This window comes from Pelmatolapia mariae, linkage group LG14 (assembly GCF_036321145.2).
Source record: "Pelmatolapia mariae isolate MD_Pm_ZW linkage group LG14, Pm_UMD_F_2, whole genome shotgun sequence".
In the NCBI taxonomy this organism is placed as follows: domain Eukaryota; kingdom Metazoa; phylum Chordata; class Actinopteri; order Cichliformes; family Cichlidae; genus Pelmatolapia; species Pelmatolapia mariae.
Genome location: NC_086239.1, coordinates 38989053 through 39010801, shown reverse-complemented (window position 1 = coordinate 39010801; position 21749 = coordinate 38989053). Strand labels below are relative to the sequence as shown.

The 21749-nt window shown below is 43.4% G+C and overlaps 1 protein-coding gene across 4 annotated transcripts in view; it reads right to left on the bottom strand.

The window, feature by feature from the left end:
• Positions 1-21749, bottom strand: part of LOC134641727 (latent-transforming growth factor beta-binding protein 4-like) — an 80447-nt gene that overhangs the window by 57237 nt on the left and 1461 nt on the right. For all 4 annotated transcript variants that reach the window (XM_063494246.1, XM_063494247.1, XM_063494248.1 and 1 more), the window contains exons 2-3: positions 16504-16574; positions 13688-14372 (exon numbers count right to left, since the gene is read on the bottom strand). In XM_063494246.1, coding sequence (XP_063350316.1) covers positions 13688-14372; positions 16504-16574 — 756 coding nt within the window. The remainder of the gene's footprint in view (positions 1-13687; positions 14373-16503; positions 16575-21749) is intronic.

Genomic DNA, 21749 nt, shown 5'->3' with positions numbered 1-21749 from the left:
GCTGAACAGGAATAGCACTAACAGCTGAACAGTAATAACACTAACAGCTGACAAAGAATAACACTTATAGCTGAACAGGAATAGCACTAACAGCTGAACACTAACAGCTGAACAGTAATAGCACTGACAGCTGAAAAAGAATAACAATAACAGCTGAAAAGGAATAACAGTGACATCTGAAAAAGAATAACACTGAAAGCTGAACAGGAATAACACTAACAGCTGAACAGTAATAGCACTAACAGCTGAACACTAACAGCTGAACAGTAATAACACTGAGAGCTGAACAGGAATAACACTAACAGCTGAACAGTAATAACACTGACAGCTGAACACTAACTGCTGAACAGTAATAACACTGACAGCTGAACAGTAATAACACTGACAGCTGAACAGTAATAGCACTAACAGCTGAACACTAACAGCTGAACAGTAATAACACTGACAGCTGAACAGTAATAACACTGACAGCTGAACAGTAATAACACTGACAGCTGAACACTAACTGCTGATCAGTAATAACACTGACAGCTGAACACTAACAGCTGAACAGTAATAACACTGACAGCTGAACAGTAATAACACTAAAAGCTGAACAGTAATAACACTAACAGCTGAACAGCAACAACACTAACAGCTGAACAGGAATAGCACTAACAGCTGAACACTAACAGCTGAACAGGAATAGCACGAACAGCTGAACAGTAAAAACAATAAAAGCTGAACAGTAATAACACTAACACCTGAACAGCAACAACACTAACAGCTGAACAGGAATAGCACTAACAGCTGAACACTAACAGCTGAACAGGAATAACACTAACAGCTGAACAGGAATAGCACTAACAGCTGAACAGTAATAACAATAAAAGCTGAACAGTAATAACACTAACAGCTGAACAGCAACAACACTAACAGCTGAACAGGAATAGCACTAACAGCTGAACACTAACAGCTGAACAGGAATAACACTAACAGCTGAACAGGAATAGCACTAACAGCTGAACACTAACAGCTGAACAGTAATAACACTAACAGCTGAACAGCAACAACACTAACTGCTGAACAGGAATAGCACTAACAGCTGAACACTAACAGCTGAACAGGAATAACACTAACAGCTGAACAGGAATAGCACTAACACCTGAACACTAACAGGTGAACAGGAATAACACTAACAGCTGAACAGGAATAGCACTAACAGCTGAACAGTAATAACACTAACAGCTGACAAAGAATAACACTTATAGCTGAACAGGAATAGCACTAACAGCTGAACACTAACAGCTGAACAGTAATAGCACTGACAGCTGAAAAAGAATAACAATAACAGCTGAAAAGGAATAACAGTGACACCTGAAAAAGAATAACACTGAAAGCTGAACAGGAATAACACTAACAGCTGAACACTAACAGCTGAACAGTAATAACACTGAGAGCTGAACAGGAATAACACTAACAGCTGAACAGTAATAACACTGACAGCTGAACACTAACTGCTGAACAGTAATAACACTAACAGCTGAACAGTAATAACACTGACAGCTGAACAGTAATAGCACTAACAGCTGAACACTAACAGCTGAACAGTAATAACACTGACAGCTGAACAGTAATAACACTGACAGCTGAAAAAGAATAGCACTTGCAGCTGAACAGGAATAACACTAACAGCTAAACAGCAACAACACTAACAGCTGAACAGGAATAGCACTAACAGCTGAACACTAACAGCTGAACAGGAATAGCACGAACAGCTGAACAGTAAAAACAATAAAAGCTGAACAGTAATAACACTAACACCTGAACAGCAACAACACTAACAGCTGAACAGGAATAGCACTAACAGCTGAACACTAACAGCTGAAAAGGAATAACACTAACAGCTGAACAGGAATAGCACTAACAGCTGAACAGTAATAACAATAAAAGCTGAACAGTAATAACACTAACAGCTGAACAGCAACAACACTAAGAGCTGAACAGGAATAGCACTAACAGCTGAACACGAACAGCTGAACAGGAATAACACTAACAGCTGAACAGGAATAGCACTAACAGCTGAACACTAACAGCTCAACAGTAATAACACTAACAGCTGAACAGCAACAACACTAACTGCTGAACAGGAATAGCACTAACAGCTGAACACTAACAGCTGAACAGGAATAACACTAACAGCTGAACAGGAATAGCACTAACACCTGAACACTAACAGGTGAACAGGAATAACACTAACAGCTGAACAGGAATAGCACTAACAGCTGAACAGTAATAACACTAACAGCTGACAAAGAATAACACTTATAGCTGAACAGGAATAGCACTAACAGCTGAACACTAACAGCTGAACAGTAATAGCACTGACAGCTGAAAAAGAATAACAATAACAGCTGAAAAGGAATAACAGTGACATCTGAAAAAGAATAACACTGAAAGCTGAACAGGAATAACACTAACAGCTGAACACTAACAGCTGAACAGTAATAACACTGAGAGCTGAACAGGAATAACACTAACAGCTGAACAGTAATAACACTGACAGCTGAACACTAACTGCTGAACAGTAATAACACTGACAGCTGAACAGTAATAACACTGACAGCTGAACAGTAATAGCACTAACAGCTGAACACTAACAGCTGAACAGTAATAACACTGACAGCTGAACAGTAATAACACTGACAGCTGAACAGTAATAACACTGACAGCTGAACACTAACTGCTGATCAGTAATAACACTGACAGCTGAACACTAACAGCTGAACAGTAATAACACTGACAGCTGAACAGTAATAACACTAAAAGCTGAACAGTAATAACACTAACAGCTGAACAGCAACAACACTAACAGCTGAACAGGAATAGCACTAACAGCTGAACACTAACAGCTGAACAGGAATAGCACGAACAGCTGAACAGTAAAAACAATAAAAGCTGAACAGTAATAACACTAACACCTGAACAGCAACAACACTAACAGCTGAACAGGAATAGCACTAACAGCTGAACACTAACAGCTGAACAGGAATAACACTAACAGCTGAACAGGAATAGCACTAACAGCTGAACAGTAATAACAATAAAAGCTGAACAGTAATAACACTAACAGCTGAACAGCAACAACACTAACAGCTGAACAGGAATAGCACTAACAGCTGAACACTAACAGCTGAACAGGAATAACACTAACAGCTGAACAGGAATAGCACTAACAGCTGAACACTAACAGCTGAACAGTAATAACACTAACAGCTGAACAGCAACAACACTAACTGCTGAACAGGAATAGCACTAACAGCTGAACACTAACAGCTGAACAGGAATAACACTAACAGCTGAACAGGAATAGCACTAACACCTGAACACTAACAGGTGAACAGGAATAACACTAACAGCTGAACAGGAATAGCACTAACAGCTGAACAGTAATAACACTAACAGCTGACAAAGAATAACACTTATAGCTGAACAGGAATAGCACTAACAGCTGAACACTAACAGCTGAACAGTAATAGCACTGACAGCTGAAAAAGAATAACAATAACAGCTGAAAAGGAATAACAGTGACACCTGAAAAAGAATAACACTGAAAGCTGAACAGGAATAACACTAACAGCTGAACACTAACAGCTGAACAGTAATAACACTGAGAGCTGAACAGGAATAACACTAACAGCTGAACAGTAATAACACTGACAGCTGAACACTAACTGCTGAACAGTAATAACACTAACAGCTGAACAGTAATAACACTGACAGCTGAACAGTAATAGCACTAACAGCTGAACACTAACAGCTGAACAGTAATAACACTGACAGCTGAACAGTAATAACACTGACAGCTGAACAGTAATAACACTGACAGCTGAACACTAACTGCTGATCAGTAATAACACTGACAGCTGAAAACTAACAGCTGAACAGTAATAACACTGACAGCTGAACAGTAATAACACTGACAGCTGAACAGTAATAACACTGACAGCTGAAAACTAACAGCTGAACAGTAATAACACTAACAGCTGAAAAAGAATAACACTTACAGCTGAACAGGAACAACACTAACTGCTGATCAGTAATAAGACTGACAGCTGAACACTAACAGCTGAACAGTAATAACACTGACAGCTGAACAGTAATAACACTGACAGCTAAACAGTAATAACACTGACAGCTGAACAGTAATAGCACTAACAGCTGAACACTAACAGCTGAACAGTAATAACACTGACAGCTGAACAGTAATAACACTGACAGCTGAACAGTAATAACACTGACAGCTGAACAGTAATAACACTAACAACTGAACACTAACTGCTGATCAGTAATAACACTGACAGCTGAACACTAACAGCTGAACAGTAATAACACTGACAGCTGAACAGTAATAACACTGACAGCTGAACAGTAATAACACTGACAGCTGAAAACTAACAGCTGAACAGTAATAACACTAACAGCTGAAAAAGAATAACACTTACAGCTGAACAGGAACAACACTAACAGCTCAACAGGAATAGCACTAACAGCTGAACACTAACAGCTGAACAGTAATAACACTGACAGCTGAACAGTAATAACACTAACAGCTGAACACTAACAGCTAAATAGTAATAACACTAACAGCTGAACAGCAACAACACTAACAGCTGAAGCACAATAACACTAACAGCTGAACAGTAATGGCACTACAAGCTGAACACTAACAGCTGAAAAGGAATAACACTAACAGTTGAACAGTAAAAGCACTAACAGCTGAACACTAACAGCTGAACAGTAATAACACTGACAGCTGAACACTAACAGCTCAACAGTAATAACACTAACAGCTGAACAGGAATAACACTGACAGCTGAACAGTAATAACACTGACAGCTAAACAGTAATAACACTAACACCTAAATAGTAATAACACTAACAGCTGAATAGCAAAAGCACTAACAGCTGAACACTAACAGCTGAACAGTAATAACACTGACAGCTGAACACTAACAGCTGAACAGTAATAACACTAACAGCTGAACATGAATAACACTGACAGCTGAACAGTAATAACACTGACAGCTAAACAGTAATAACACTAACAGCTGAAGCGTAATAACACTAACAGCTGAACAGTAATGGCACTACAAGCTGAACACTAAAAGCTGAACAGTAATAACACTAACAGCTGAACACTAACAGCTGAACAGTAATAACACTGACAGCTGAACAGTAATAACACTGACAGCTGAACACTGACAGCTGAACAGTAATAACACTAACAGCTGAAAAAGAATAACACTTACAGCTGAACAGGAATAACACTTACAGCTGAACAGGAATAACACTGACAGCTGAACAGGAATAACACTGACAGCTGAACAGTAATAACACTGACAGCTGAACAGTAATAACACTAACAGCTGAACAGTAATAACACTAACAGCTGAACACTAACAGCTAAATAGTAATAACACTAACAGCTGAACAGCAACAACACTAACAGCTGAAGCGCAATAACACTAACAGCTGAACAGTAATGGCACTACAAGCTGAACACTAACAGCTGAAAAGGAATAACACTAACAGTTGAACAGTAAAAGCACTAACAGCTGAACACTAACAGCTGAACAGTAATAACACTAACAGCTGAACAGTAATAACACTAACAGCTGAACACTAACAGCTAAATAGTAATAACACTAACAGCTGAACAGCAACAACACTAACAGCTGAAGCGCAATAACACTAACAGCTGAACAGTAATGGCACTACAAGCTGAACACTAACAGCTGAAAAGGAATAACACTAACAGTTGAACAGTAAAAGCACTAACAGCTGAACACTAACAGCTGAACAGTAATAACACTGACAGCTGAACAGTAAAAGCACTAACAGCTGAACACTAACAGCTGAACAGTAATAACACTGACAGCTGAACACTAACAGCTGAACAGTAATAACACTGACAGCTGAACAGTAATAACACTGACAGCTGAACAGTAATAACACTAACAGCTGAACACTAACAGCTAAATAGTAATAACACTAATAGCTGAACAGCAACAACACTAACAGCTGAAGCATAATAACACTAACAGCTGAACAGTAATGGCACTACAAGCTGAACACTAACAGCTGAAAAGGAATAACACTAACAGCTGAACACTAACAGCTGAACAGTAATAACACTAACAGCTGAACAGTAATAACACTAACAGCTGAAAAAGAATAACACTTACAGCTGAACAGGAATAACACTAACAGCTGAACAGTAATAGCACTGTCTGGTGTCTAAATCCAATTGAGAATCTGTGGCAAGATCTGAAAACTGCTGTTCACAAACGCTGTCCATCTAATCTGACTGAGCTGGAGCTGTTTTGCAAAGAAGAATGGGCAAGGATTTCAGTCTCTAGATGTGCAAAGCTGGTAGAGACATACCCTAAAAGACTGGCAGCTGTAATTGCAGCAAAAGGTGGTTCTACAAAGTATTGACTCAGGGGGCTGAATACTTACGCACACCCCACTTTTCAGTTATTTATTTGTAAAAAATGTTTGGAATCATGTATGATTTTTGTTCCACTTCTCACGTGTACACCACTTTGTATTGGTCTTTCACGTGGAATTCCAATAAAACTGATTCATGTTTGTGGCTGTAATGTGACAAAATGTGGAAAAGTTCAAGAGGGCCGAATACTTTTGCAAGCCACTGTGTAAGCCATATATATATATATACACATATATAAACACCCATCTCGCCCCTGCGGGCGGTTTATCCTTTCAAGCTCGGGTCCTCTACCAGAGACCTGGGAGCTTGAGGGTCCTGCACAGTATCTTAGCTGTTCCCAGGACTGCGCTCTTCTGGACAGAGATCTCCGATGTTGTTCCCGGGATCTGCTGGAGCCACTCGCCTAGCTTGGGAGTCACCGCACCTAGTGCTCCGATTACCACGGGGACCACCGTTACCTTCACCCTCCACATCCTCTCGAGCTCTTCTCTGAGCCCTTGGTATTTCTCCAGCTTCTCGTGTTCCTTCTTCCTGATATTGCTGTCATTCGGAACCGCTACATCGATCACTACGGCGGTTTTCTTCTGTTTGTCTACCACCACTATGTCCGGTTGGTTAGCCACCACCATTTTGTCCGTCTGTATCTGGAAGTCCCACAGGATCTTAGCTCGGTCATTCTCCATCACCCTTGGGGGCATCTCCCATTTTGACCTCGGGACTTCCAGGTTATACTCGGCACAGATGTTCCTGTACACTATGCCGGCCACTTGGTTATGGCGTTCCATGTATGCCTTGCCTGCTAGCATCTTGCACCCTGCTGTTATGTGCTGGATTGTCTCCGGGGCTTCTTTACACAGCCTGCACCTGGGGTCTTGCCTGGTGTGATAGACCCCAGCCTCTATGGATCTTGTACTCAGAGCTTGTTCTTGTGCTGCCATGATTAGTGCCTCCGTGCTGTCTTTCAGTCCAGCTTTGTCCAGCCACTGGTAGGATTTCCGGATATCAGCCACCTCCTCTCTCTGCCGGTGGTACATACCGTGCAGGGGCCTGTCCTTCCATGATGGTTCCTCGTCTTCCTCCTCTTTCTTGGGTTTCTGCTGCCTGAGGTATTCACTGAGCACGCTGTCAGTTGGGGCCATCTTCGTGATGTATTCATGGATGTTTCTTGTCTCATCCTGGACTGTGGTGCTGACACTCACCAGTCCCCGGCCCCCTTCCTTCCGCTTAGCGTACAGCCTCAGGGTGCTGGACTTGGGGTGAAACCCTCCATGCATGGTCAGGAGCTTTCTTGTCTTTATGTCAGTGGCTTCTATCTCCTCCTTTGGCCAGCCTATTACCCCAGCAGGGTACCTGATCACGGGCAGGGCGTAGGTGTTGATGGCCCGGATCTTGTTCTTACCGTTCAGCTGACTCCTCAGGACTTGCCTGACCCTCTGCAGGTACTTGGTGGTTGCAACTTTCCTAGCGGCCTCTTCATGGTTCCCATTCACCTGCGGGATCCCCAGGTACTTGTAACTGTCCTCTATGTCTGCAATGTTGCCTTCTGGTAGTTCAATCCCCTCAGTTCTGACTACCTTCCCTCTCTCTGTCACCATCTGACTACACTTCTCCAGTCCGAACGACATTCCAATGTCATTGCTGTATAGCCTGGTAGTGTGGATCAGTGAATCGATGTCGTTCACTCTTGGCATACAGCTTGATGTCATCCATGTACAGGAGGTGGCTGACAACCGCTCCGTTTCGTAGTCGGTATCCGTAGCCAGTCTTGTTAATGATCTCACTGAGGTGGTTCAGGCCTATGCAGAACAGCAGTGGGGACAGAGCATCTCCTTGGTAGATCCCGCACTTGATGGTGACTTGTGCTATGGGCTTGGAGTTGGCCTCTAGTGTTGTACGCCACATCCCCATTGAGTTCCTGATGAAGGCTCTTAGGGTCCTGTTGATCTTGTACAATTCTAGGCATTCCAGTATCCAGCTGTGGGGCATTGAGTCATAGGCCTTCTTGTAATCAATCCAGGCAGTGCACAGGTTGGTCAGTCTGGTCTTGCAGTCTCGGCTGACTGTTCTGTCCAGTAGCTGGTGTTTTGCGCCTCTGGTATTCTTGCCAATCCCTTTCTGTGTCCCGCTCATGTATTGACCCATGTGCCTGTTCATCTTAGCCGATATGATGCCTGGCAGGAGCTTCCATGTAGTACTGAGGCAGGTTATTGGTCGGTAGTTGGATGGGACCGGTCCCTTCTTGGGGTCCTTGGGGAACCAGCAAAGGTGTACTCTCAGTGGCAAGGGAACAATAAGAGAACAGCACCACCAAGGCTGGAGACGGAGCAATACTGGAAGAGCATATGGGAGAAGGACGCAACCCATAACGGCAATGCTCAGTGGCTAGTGGATCTGAGGGCAGACCATAGCGACCTCCCTGAACAGGGTCCAGTAACCACCACAGTGGCAGACATCCAAGAAAGGGTCTCCAGTATGAAGAGTTGGACAGCACCAGGGCCCGACATGGTTCATGCCTACTGGCTGAAGAAGCTGACTGCACTCCACGAGCGTCTGGCAGCACAAATGAACCAGCTGCTAGTTAACAAGAGACACCCGGAATGGCTAACCGAAGGTCGGACGGTCCTGATCCCCAAGGACCCCAAGAAGGGACCGGTCCCATCCAACTACCGACCAATAACCTGCCTCAGTACTACATGGAAGCTCCTGTCAGGCATCATATCGGCTAAGATGAACAGGCACATGGGTCAATACATGAGCGGGGCACAGAAAGGGATTGGCAAGAATACCAGAGGCGCAAAACACCAGCTACTGGTAGACAGAACAGTCAGCCGAGACTGCAAGACCAGACTGACCAACCTGTGCACAGCCTGGATTGATTACAAGAAGGCCTATGACTCAATGCCCCACAGCTTGATACTGGAATGCCTAGAATTGTACAAGATCAACAGGACCCTAAGAGCCTTCATCAGGAACTCAATGGGAATGTGGTGTACAACACTAGAGGCCAACTCCAAGCCCATAGCACAAGTCACCATCAAGTGCGGGATCTACCAAGGAGATGCTCTGTCCCCACTGCTGTTCTGCATATGCCTGAATCCCCTCAGTGAGATCATTAACAAGACTGGCTATGGATACCAACTACGAAACGGAGCAGTTGTCAGCCACCTCCTGTACATGGATGACATCAAGCTGTATGCCAAGAGTGAACGAGACATCGATTCACTGATACACACTACCAGGCTATACAGCAATGACATTGGAATGTCGTTCGGACTGGAGAAGTGTAGTCGGATGGTGACAAAGAGAGGGAAGGTAGTCAGAACTGAGGGGATTGAACTACCAGAAGGCAACATTGCAGACATAGAGGACAGTTACAAGTACCTGGGGATCCCGCAGGCAAATGGGAACCATGAAGAGGCCGCTAGGGAAGCTGCAACCACCAAGTACCTGCAGAGGGTCAGGCAAGTCCTGAGGAGTCAGCTGAACGGTAAGAACAAGATCCGGGCCATCAACACCTACGCCCTGCCCGTGATCAGGTACCCTGCTGGGGTAATAGGCTGGCCAAAGGAGGAGATAGAAGCCACTGACATAAAGACAAGAAAGCTCCTGACCATGCATGGAGGGTTTCACCCCAAGTCCAGCACCCTGAGGCTGTACGCTAAGCGGAAGGAAGGGGGCCGGGGACTGGTGAGTGTCAGCACCACAGTCCAGGATGAGACAAGAAACATCCACGAATACATCACGAAGATGGCCCCAACTGACAGCGTGCTCAGTGAATACCTCAGGCAGCAGAAACCCAAGAAAGAGGAGGAAGGCGAGGAACCATCATGGAAGGACAGGCCCCTGCACGGTATGTACCACCGGCAGAGAGAGGAGGTGGCTGATATCCAGAAATCCTACCAGTGGCTGGACAAAGCTGGACTGAAAGACAGCACGGAGGCACTAATCATGGCAGCACAAGAACAAGCTCTGAGTACAAGATCCATAGAGGCTGGGGTCTATCACACCAGGCAAGACCCCAGGTGCAGGCTGTGTAAAGATGCCCCGGAGACAATCCAGCACATAACAGCAGGGTGCAAGATGCTAGCAGGCAAGGCATACATGGAACGCCATAACCAAGTGGCCGGCATAGTGTACAGGAACATCTGTGCCGAGTATAACCTGGAAGTCCCGAGGTCAAAATGGGAGATGCCCCCAAGGGTGATGGAGAATGACCGAGCTAAGATCCTGTGGGACTTCCAGATACAGACGGACAAAATGGTGGTGGCTAACCAACCGGACATAGTGGTGGTAGACAAACAGAAGAAGACGGCTGTAGTGATCGATGTAGCGGTTCCGAATGACAGCAATATCAGGAAGAAGGAACACGAGAAGCTGAAGAAATACCAAGGGCTCAGAGAAGAGCTCGAGAGGATGTGGAGGGTGAAGGTAACGGTGGTCCCCGTGGTAATCGGAGCACTAGGTGCGGTGACTCCCATGCTAGGCGAGTGGCTCCAGCAGATCCCGGGAACAACATCGGAGATCTCTGTCCAGAAGAGCGCAGTCGTGGGAACAGCTAAGATACTGCGCAGGACCCTCAAGCTCCCAGGCCTCTGGTAGAGGACCCGAGCTTGAAGGATAAACCGCCCGCAGGGGCGAGATGGGTGTTTTATATATACACATATATATATATATATATATATATATATATATATATATATACACACACATATATATGTATATGTGTGTATATATATATATATATATATATACACACATATATATGTATATGTGTGTATATATATATATATATATATATATATATATATATATATATATATATATATATATATATATATATATATATACACACATATACATATACATATGTATATATATATATGTATATATATATATATATATATACATACACATACATATACATATACACATATATATATATATATATATATATATATATATATAGAGAGAGAGAGAGAGAGAGAGAGAGCGAGAGAGAGAGAGAGAGAGAGCTATTGTTAGGATTTATGTCTATTTATGTCAAACTTTAGCCATTGTTGGCATTTATTTGTGATCCTTAGCCATTCTTAGTATATTTCCTTAACTTTAGCTGTTTAGCAATCATGTATTTAGCAATCATGTAGCAAATGTACTTTTTGTGCATCTTTATGGCATCCATAACGTCTAAAAACACAGGAAAACACTTAAGTCAGAAGACCAACTTCACAACTAGGGAAGTGTAACCTTCTAAGAAATCTTTTTGTGCAATGATTTGCTGTAAATTTTAAAAAAAAAAGAAGCTGTTTTCACAGGAAATCAAACAGAATGTCAGTTACAGATTATACATCTGACCCAGTGTAGCTCCAGTGTTTTGCTTTCCTAGGGCAGTAAACTGAGAGAATGATTTCAAGTGGCCATAAATAGAGTGATAGAAAACAGTGGTGCAGCAGCAGCAGAGTGAACAAACAGCACAGATTAATCTGCTGGAGCTGATAACCACAGAGACGCCCTGCAGTCTGATGCAAAGTTTATTTTTCATTCCTGAACTTAAATGTTACAGCTGCCGCTTTGTCGCTTTTTATGAGCCACATAAAGCACAGTACAGATAAAACCGGCTCTAGATTTAGAGCTCCGGAGAGATCTGAACAGCCTGTTCCAAACATGCAGCTTCTGAACGTTATTTCAACTAAAAGAAAAAATATAACTTTAACCAGTTTAACCCTCGGGGGAGGGGGGGGGGGGGTTTAAACTTCTTCCAACCAAAGACTCTCTAAATACTCGAGAACTCCCACTTTCTGGAGTTCCTGTCCATAGGATGTGCTTTCAAGCTTGTATGGACTGAATAAGGAGCTAATAATTTAAATTTTGTAGGGTTAACCTTTTTCTTCATCATGCCTTTAGTTTAGACACGTAAATCAGTGCTGGATTTATTAAAAGTAAAACGAATTGCTGAGTGCATGCTCAAAATGAGGAGTTAACATCGTTTGGTAAGTGACACGATGTTGACAATATTGATCCGATCCTCACTCAAAATCCTGGATCAGATATCAGCAACCAGATCTATCCCGTCTGAGTCCGTGTTGTTCTAAGTTTACTTCATCAGAAATGCTGGATGGTTTTTTAACAACTCATTCATTTCACACTGCATCAGTACAAAGGTACCAACAGACACCTGACGGTAAGGTGTTGGTAAAAACAGCTCCTTGTTTAGTCATACCGAAATTATCAGCAGATACCCAAAGCCATGGTTTCAAACCAGAGAAGGAAAGAGATGAATTGCTGACACTCTGTCCCAGATCAGAGGGGTTCGGTGTTTATCCAAAATCTACACAAACTCAGAGGCATCCTTAGCAACCCTCTTGTTGTTGTGATGAAAAAGGTCTTTACTGTGAAAAACGTCTGTTTAATCTGCTGCAGACAGAACATAAAACATTCCTCCACCCTCCCACAGCCTGTAGGGACCATGGCTCTAACCTTTGACCTCCACCACCTGACCTATGACTCGAGGGTCGTGCTGACTTTCAGTTTGTGAATCTGGATTTCAGCAGAGGTCAGACTCTCTGGAGAAGTGAAAGCTCAGGTCTTTCTTCCCATCTCCTCATCTGGATCTGAGGTGACGGATTTGTGGAACAAAGATCAGGATGAATGGAGAAGTTTTCCCAGCTGATCCTGGAACATTTAAAAACTTTTTTTTAAATGCCTCCAGCAGCTTCGGGAAGTAGTGCCTGATCTTTGTACAACATACAGTGCACAGTACAGCGTCTATAATCAAATAAAGAACTCCACCTGGTGTCTGAACAGAGAATGGCACTGACTGTGCAGTGATGATGAGGAAGAAGAAAAAGCAGGAGAGAGAAGGATAAAGAGGAGCTACAAAACAGCTGGTTAAACTCTCCAGATACTAAGGAAAGGTGCCTCAGTGCATCCTTCATCATCTCCTTTAGCAAAGGAGACACTGGAGGATCCTTTGTGAAAGGAGAGGGGGTTAGACTGTCCCCCCACCTTAAACACGCTCTGAGCTTAAGTAAAGAGAGTTACAGAGTTAAAGTTTCCCATCAAGGTCAAGGAAGAGTGGACCAGAAAAGACTCAGGAGGGATTTTATTTTTGTGACCCAGGACAGAGGAGTGGAAACAAGGAGTTTAGGAAAGGAAAAAGAGGAGATGAGAAGATAAAGAAGATGAGTCTTTTGTTACCTCAGTTTTTTTGCTCCCGCCATCTTTTTCTCCTTCCTCTCTTCTGTCCTCCTCTCCTTCTCCTCTATCCTTGCCTTCCCCTCATTCTGATCCTCCTCGTCCTGTCCTGGATCAAACTCGGGTGGAGGCGTTTCGAAAGTGCCTGGTCTCCTCTCCTCTGCTTCAGATCCAGAATCAGAACTCTGATTGGAGGCTGTCAGCCCTTCATCTGGATCTGGATCGAGCCGGCTTACAGTGGGACTTTTTGGGGAGGCTTGGTTCTCCTCACGAGTCAGAAACCGCTTGGAAACACCTCCTCCACTGTCAGCCCCATCATTCCCTTCAGTTTGACCTCCAAAGCCTACAGCCTTGGCAGGACCAGAGTCAGGGACCTTTGTGTCCTCCTCTCCATCAGCCTGAGCGGAAGTCGGGTTTGGGTCTGAAGGTTCAGGTGGAGGTTCGGGTGGAGGTGAGCTGGCAGCAGGTTTGGTGCTTCTCTGGGGGCTCAGAGCTGGTTGTGGTGGGATCCGGAGGGGTCTGAGGTGGACCGGGAACTCTGTCGGGTGGATGGATGTCAGCAGGCATCCTGGTGCAGAAAGAGTTGCCATGGGCAGCTGACAGCGGTAACCATGGAACCCTCGTCTGCACACGCACCTGTTAAACTGTCGACACAGCGCCCCGTTACGGCAGGGAGGAGAACACCTGGCTGAAGAAGAAGGAGAGCACGCTTCATTAACAGAACATTACTGCAGCATAGACAGCAGTCAAATACCCTGATGTAACAAGGCCGGGCCGGTCTCACTGTGAAACCAGCAGCTCATTGGCTAATGGACCATCAGTCATAAGTCATTAGCTAATGAGCATACCACAAATAATCCTCCATTTGAAATGTAGACTCATTATTATTCAATGTGACCCACAATGACAGTCTGACCACAAACTCAGCAGGAAGATGTCTACAGGGGTCAACAAAAAGCTGTTTTCTATGTCTGTTTGCACAGTTATCGCCATCTGGTGGCTTTCAGGCAGAATGCAACTGTAACACTCATCATAATGCACTTTGTAGCTGAAAGACGAGTTGGTAACATGATCAGGTATAAAAAGAGCATGTTTAGGAGGCAGAGTTTCTCAGAAGGACAGATGAGCAGAGGCTGACCACTCAGCAAAAATCTGCGCCTTCAAACTAGAACAGTTTCACAATGTTCCTCACTGTGAACATCTGTGAACATCTATATATGTGCTATATATATATATATATAGCACATATATAGCACATCTCTCTCTGTGAGCGTCAGCAGCACTGCATTAAAACATCAGTGCATGTGCTCAGGAACACTTCCAGAAACCAGCGTCTGTGAGCAGCTCGGCCTGCAGGTTACTGCTGCATCACTCAATCACTCAGAGAAGCACCTTTAAAACTGATCTGAGGTCAGACCCAGGTTGGGGGGGGGGCTGAGATTAAAACAGGTTTTTAACTCTGCAGTTTCTCAGGATAACCAGCGTTTTATTCTCTTTGGTTTGATCTGCATTTCCTGTCTGACAAACAGAAACTCAGCGCCGGCGTTTCCCTCTGTGAGTCTGCAGACCAACTACTCAACAACGTGACTGAACACAAAACTTCACTCTGCACGCCCTGAGCTGTGTGTGTGTGTGTGTGTGTGTGTGTGTGTGTGTGTGTGTGTGTGTGTGTGTGTGTGTGTGAAAGCGAGTCAGAGGCAAAATCTGTTTCTATTCACGAGTTTCTGCTTCAGACAATCCCCATAATCCCGTCCTGAAAGAAACCATTAGGATCCATGTGTGTAAAATTACTTTTATATGCGGCTAATCTGCACAGAATAACAACACACACACACACACACACACACACACACACACACACACACACACACACACACACACACACACACACAGGTGTATAATATAATATCCCATTATATCCTGCATGGATTCAGCCCCTGGATCCAGATTAGTCTGAGATATTTTGTCTGGGACGTCATGATGATGTTTCACAGTTTGATTTGTTTTTGCTGATATGAAGAGAAAAGCTGAAGAACAATCACCCAGTTTATTCTCCTCTCGTTTGGAGCTGAGCTGCTAAACAATAAGTGTTGAAAAAAAAAAAAAACCATCATCTGGATGAACAAATCAATCATGTGACCCTGTGACAGAGGGCGAAAAAAGTTGTTTGGTTTTAGCTAAGAATTGCTAATCAAACTAATTAATGTCCACACGAGGCTGGCTTCAAATCTGAGTTCAACAGTGAGTGCTCAGTGTTTTTACGGACTCAGGAAGTGAATTTCCTGCTCATCGTCTCCACTAATGTTTCAGCAGCTTTTGCCATTTCCATGTTAGTTTCGTTTATTAGCACCAGAGGTTTCCTTTGATTAACAGGAAGAAGCAGGTTCAGATTTTATGAATAAAAAATGAACCGTTAGCTTTGAGAAGCAACTCTGCTTTAAACTTTGTTCTGTGGGAGCGCCTGCAGGTCTGCAGGTGGAGTGCATAAATCCAGCTCTGCATGTGAACTCCACCACCCAGCATCATTTCACACTTTGAACTGTGATGAGCGCTGACAGCAGCTCCACCTGACCTGCATTATCAGATCCATCTGTGCAGACTCAGCAGCTGGACGCTGGGTGGATGCTATGGGCATCCATCTGGGCTGCACCCTGAGGACCAAAATCAACCAAATCTGCAGATGGATCAGTGTGCATGCTTGTTGCAGGTGTGTGCTGCAGATTTGTTAAACTGCACAGCAAGATGAGTGATGTTGACTAAAATAAAGAACACTTCTAACAAAATTCATGCTAGTGGTGGTTCCCTCACGTCATACTCACGTTTGGTGCATCTCCTGGTTTTAGGCGACAGCATCCATCCAGCACAGCAGCGATCTCCACATACTCGAGGCCTGCAGAGAAAGGAGGCGTTTTAAACTTTAACACTTGATTTAGAAATAATAAAAGGTAAAAAACATTCCCTCCTTACAAACAGGCAGTCAGCTGTTTGCTGCTGGGTTCACTGTCCTCCAATAAAACATTTAAACATTCCCAGTAAACCGTTAGCAGGTCTTCTGGAAAAAGGAGTCAATTCACAGACAAACCTTGAATCAAGAGCCGCTGCCCCTCATCAAAGTGACGGGCCAGTGTGACTCCACAGCTGTGTACAACAGGAAGTGTGAGGGAAACCAGAGAAAGGATTTGTTTGAAAGCTTAACACAAGCAGTCAGCTGATCAAAGGTGTTGGATCACCCTGCAGAGAAAACATGATCCCAAACAGCCAATCAGAGCCCTAAAGAGGCTGAATCCTGAGCATTAGGGTTCGTGTTTTTTTTTCTGAGACAATTGCTCTAAATCCAAAACTGAGTCTGAGATTAACTCAAATCTAGAACAACGAAACCAAAGTGGAAATCACTCTAGAAACATTTCCCAAAGACAAAAGGTCTTTGTGAGTCTTTCTGGCATCGAGACCACTTAAATCCACCCAAGAACTCTTCCACACCAGGGGAGCTGGTTCTAGGCTGTTGTCCAGCTGCGTTTCAGAGGAAAAGTGGTACAAAATGCTCCAAACCCAGAGATTAAATATCATTGAAGTCTATTTTACTCACATTCACATTAAAAGTGAAGAAACTGAGACAGCCTGAACAGCAAGTTTCCAAGAGGTCCCAAAACCAAGTCCTGAAGTGGTCAAACTCTGTCCAACACAAGTTATGGAGTCAGTCTGAGGTCACAGAAAGACCCGAAGATGAGCAGCCTAAAAGTAAATGGGCAAGTTCTCTGGTGCATATTTTTGATGGAGACATTTGTGTGTTAGACTACACTTTTGGGAAATGCCACTGATGTTTCTCCACTGAAAATAAGTGGAACTAGTTCTAGATTGTAAAGAACGCTGTGGGAGTCGTGGTAACTGTGGGAAGTTCTCCAATATTCATTAACAGAGAAAGTTCTGTCTCGGCAGCAACTTCACTGCAATCCTTTGAAGCCAAGTCCATAGAGCAGTCTGAAAACAGCTTCGAAAAACCAAACACCATCCAACTTCAAATACTGATCCAGTTCTCGCTTTGCAGCTTTTTGCATGAATGTAACAGAAACACAACTTTATGTTAAACATCTAAAATGCAGCTGAAAAAGGCTTAAGAACAATCCGGGCTGCAGGCTTGCTTCAAGAACATCTCGGTATCCCAAGGAAGTGGATGTGGAGGAGAATGTGAGGGTATCTCTGTGACCCGGGTAAGTGGGAGAAAATTGATCATATATATATTGTTTAGGCTGGAGATCTTCTGATGTTCAGACATGAAAGCAACAAGGCGGTCTAACAGATATAACTCTGACAGCGATGAATAAACCGGGCTCAGGGCTTGGTTCGGGTTTCGGGGGCCGCGGCAGAGATGAGACGCTGTTTGTTAAATGTAGCCGACCGAGTGTGGACACAGCTTCTCTGCAGAGGATTTAACCATTACTCACAGCGTACCGGTCGTATTGTAGCAGCACAGGAGGCCCCACTAACTCACACCGGGATCAGTGTGTGTCCAAACAAAGATTTAGCATTACCACACATACAGTCCTGAACCTGTATACACACAGACGGGTGAGTCCGGAGAGAGGGTCAGGGGTACAAGTTAGAGTAAAGACCCCTTCATACAGGAACGGCAGCTGATAGAAATAAGCACGTCGCAGGATTTCTGCTGGTTCACCAGATTAAATTTAAGACTTTAAGACCTTTAATACAAAAACATTCGAAGGATTTTCCTGAGTCTGCAAAGCACGACAAAAATCTCAGCTTAAATACGTTTTGTTGATGCTTTCACCTGCAGCCTTAGAGTAACACAATCATCAAATAATCCCCAAATATTCAAACTGCAGAATAATCTGAAGTGTCTGATCATTTCCAGAACCATATTTGCATGATCTGCGGTTTAAAATAATCCTTCTTTTTCTTATACTGGAACTTAGTGTGTCCTCTCTCTGAAACAAGTGTTTTAGCTTCTCTCACTTTAAAACAGCTTTCACCTGATCAAATATGATGATCCACAATAGCCAGCAAGTGAAAGTTAAAGCTCCGCTTTCAGAGTCAATCGGTAGTAAATCGAAACACATTCAGTTTAGTAGAAACACATCAGAAGTTAAAAATAAGAAATCTTTCCGCAGGAAAGTGACTGAGAACAAATCGTCCTACAAACAGAGCAATGACCCTCCTCCAGGTCATGCATGCACATGCAGACAGCATTTCATTTTGCAGCAGCTTTTATAAAATTAACTGTTTCTCAAACAACTAATCAGTTATCTAATCGCTGCACTTTAAGGAAACGATGGATTAATGAAGTTAAGCTGACAACAATAACACAGTGACGGTCATATGAGACTCTTTCTGGGGACGAAGCACGGTGCTGAGTCTGAATGAGTGGTTCTTATATTTTCATTACAAGCTCTTCTGTTAAAATGACTACAACCTGCGCCACGTCAGGTGCAGGGGGAGGGGCATAAACACACACGGTTGTTTCACTGACTTTTTGGGGACATTATCCCAGAGTTTCACCAACACCAAAGACCTACAAGAGTGACCCAGAAGTCAGGAAGGAGCCAGAGTCGGGTCGAGTCAGGGAGTCCACAGCTTCTCTGAAACCACGAGCCTGTGTTTGCTTCCTACGCTCTCAGACACTTTGAGCTTCAAAGAATCTCTCCTTTAGCCTTCAGACACTGAGCAGCCTGTTGGCCTCCACATTTCATCCACAAAGAAAACTACAAACACAAAGCTCGCCTTCAGTCAGTCTGAGCTTTCTCTGTCCTGACGGGACGGCCGATTAGAGTGACAAAAAAATCAAGTGCTATAAAAGAAACCACAGAAATGTGCTGGAGAAGCTGAGAAGGGTCGATAAAACATTTTATTTATTAATGTGTAGGGTTTTTGGTATTTCCTGTCGTACATCTCCTGTTCCAGAGGGAAACGCTCATTTTAAACATGACCAAAACTTTAAATACTGATGTCGGTGTAGTTTCAAACTTCTCTTAACACTCAGTTTATTACAGTTTTTTCTACTCTTGGATCTGCGAGGTCATAGAAAAGGCATAGCTCTAGTACGGTCACCTCATGTTGAGAAGCTCCACCCACCTAATATCTATGAGGGGCAGCCAATCAGAAGAAAGATCCTTTGTGGGGACAGAAATTAAAACAGCTTGTTTCAGATAGAGAATGAACTGACGGGCTGCATCAAGGCCCAGAACGACATAAAGAGGGATTATTTTAAACTGTGACTCATGCAAAGCTGCTCTAACAGAGTCCAAGGAAAAAATATGGAACTGAAATAAACAGAATAGATCCACACAGAAACACTGTCAATATGTGTGCTAATACACACATTCATACAAAGAAACTTAACATAAGCAGGAAAATGTAAAAGTATCGATACAGGACAAAAATAAAGGTAAGCACTGTGTTGAGCATTTAATTACGCAAATAAAATAAAACAAAAACTCAACTTTCTGATTGCTACGTGGACGCAGAGCAGAGCTGCTATCATTAAACTGATCTACGCTGGTTTTAGTCACAGCAGCTTCTTCTTCTGTTTGAGATTAAACCGGTGTCAGCAGCAGGGAGGCTTTAAGATGTTTCAGAGTCAGCAGAATCACAGACAGACGTGTGCTGTCCTACACGCTAAACATTAACATGTTTTATATACGATTCTGTCAGACAGCATCTCCACCATCAGCCGGCTTCTCTCCTCAGCAGATGTTGCTGTAATGTGGTTCCTGCTGCAGACACTCGGGTCATTCAACGTGCAGCATGTGCACGATAAGAAAAGAAAAATGTGTTCAGAGTAAAGCTGGACTTTGTGATGTCTGGCAGATTAACAGCAGAACTTCTTTGATTTGTACAGAAAATCTTTAAAGGATTTTGACTTTTGAACAAACAAATGTTTGCTGCTGAAATTAATGCAACTCTGCAATAAGCAGCATTGTCTTCTTCTGTGGTTTTACGTAGGAGACCCTCTGCAGACTCAGCAGAAGAAGACTTTTAATGTATTTATCTCACAGCAAACAAACAATGTTTGTTATAAAGAGTTTGTCAGAAGCAAAGTGGCAGGATTTTGGTTTCACTGCAGATGCGTCTCTCTGCCAACACGAACAGCAGAGGACGCTGGCCCTGGATTATTCTCCAGCCTCTGTCCTTTAAGACTGAGTCTCAGAAACTCCCCACCTTCTTCTGATTGGCCAGCTTCTGGAAGCCTACCAACCTCACTGCGACAGGAGTGACTATATTCATGACAATATCACCAACTCGCACTCTCCCATTTTACCTGAGCACACCTGCACTTTACCACACAATAACACACAAAATTACACCACATTAAATCACATGTTGAAGGTCATGTGATCACATCACATGACAACAATTTCCAATCAAATTAAAAAGATCATTTTATGGGTCAAAGCACCAAAAACAAACCCTGCAAGCAAATCAGCTTTACATAGAGTGTGGGACCAAAAAACGTTGTGTGTACATTTGATCATTTAGAGCATTTGGAGAGCATGACGCTAAATCGGCGCCACTTCCTCTGACAGTACGCTGAAGCCAACGAGGCCTGCTTCTTCACACAAACATGTCTGCTTTCCCCCCTTAAACCGGCTCTGTTTAAACACACGCTGTTTATAAGGACGATAACCCCGACCTGAGCCTGAATCTACCCCTAAACCCGCACGGTCAACACACACACACACGCACGCACAAACACACACACACACACGCACACACATTCCTGAGCTGCCTTACGGTCACTACATCACAGACAGGTAGACCAGATGCTCTCAGACATGTTGTTCAGGATAATCCAGCTGTTTTAATGTGTCCAGCACCTGGAAAGCAGCCTCACCCGAGGCCTGCATGATGAAGCAGGACTTTGGTCTCATCCATAAATATGAATTTGCTTATTTTTCCATTTAAAATATACAGAAATGTAAGGATTTCAAAAATAAGAACAGCATAACATGTTTTGGATCGAATATGAACAGAGACATCAAACATCTAGTTTGATAAAAATATTTTTGAGCTTCAATATCTGTAATTCTGTTCACATGATGTCGACTGTTTT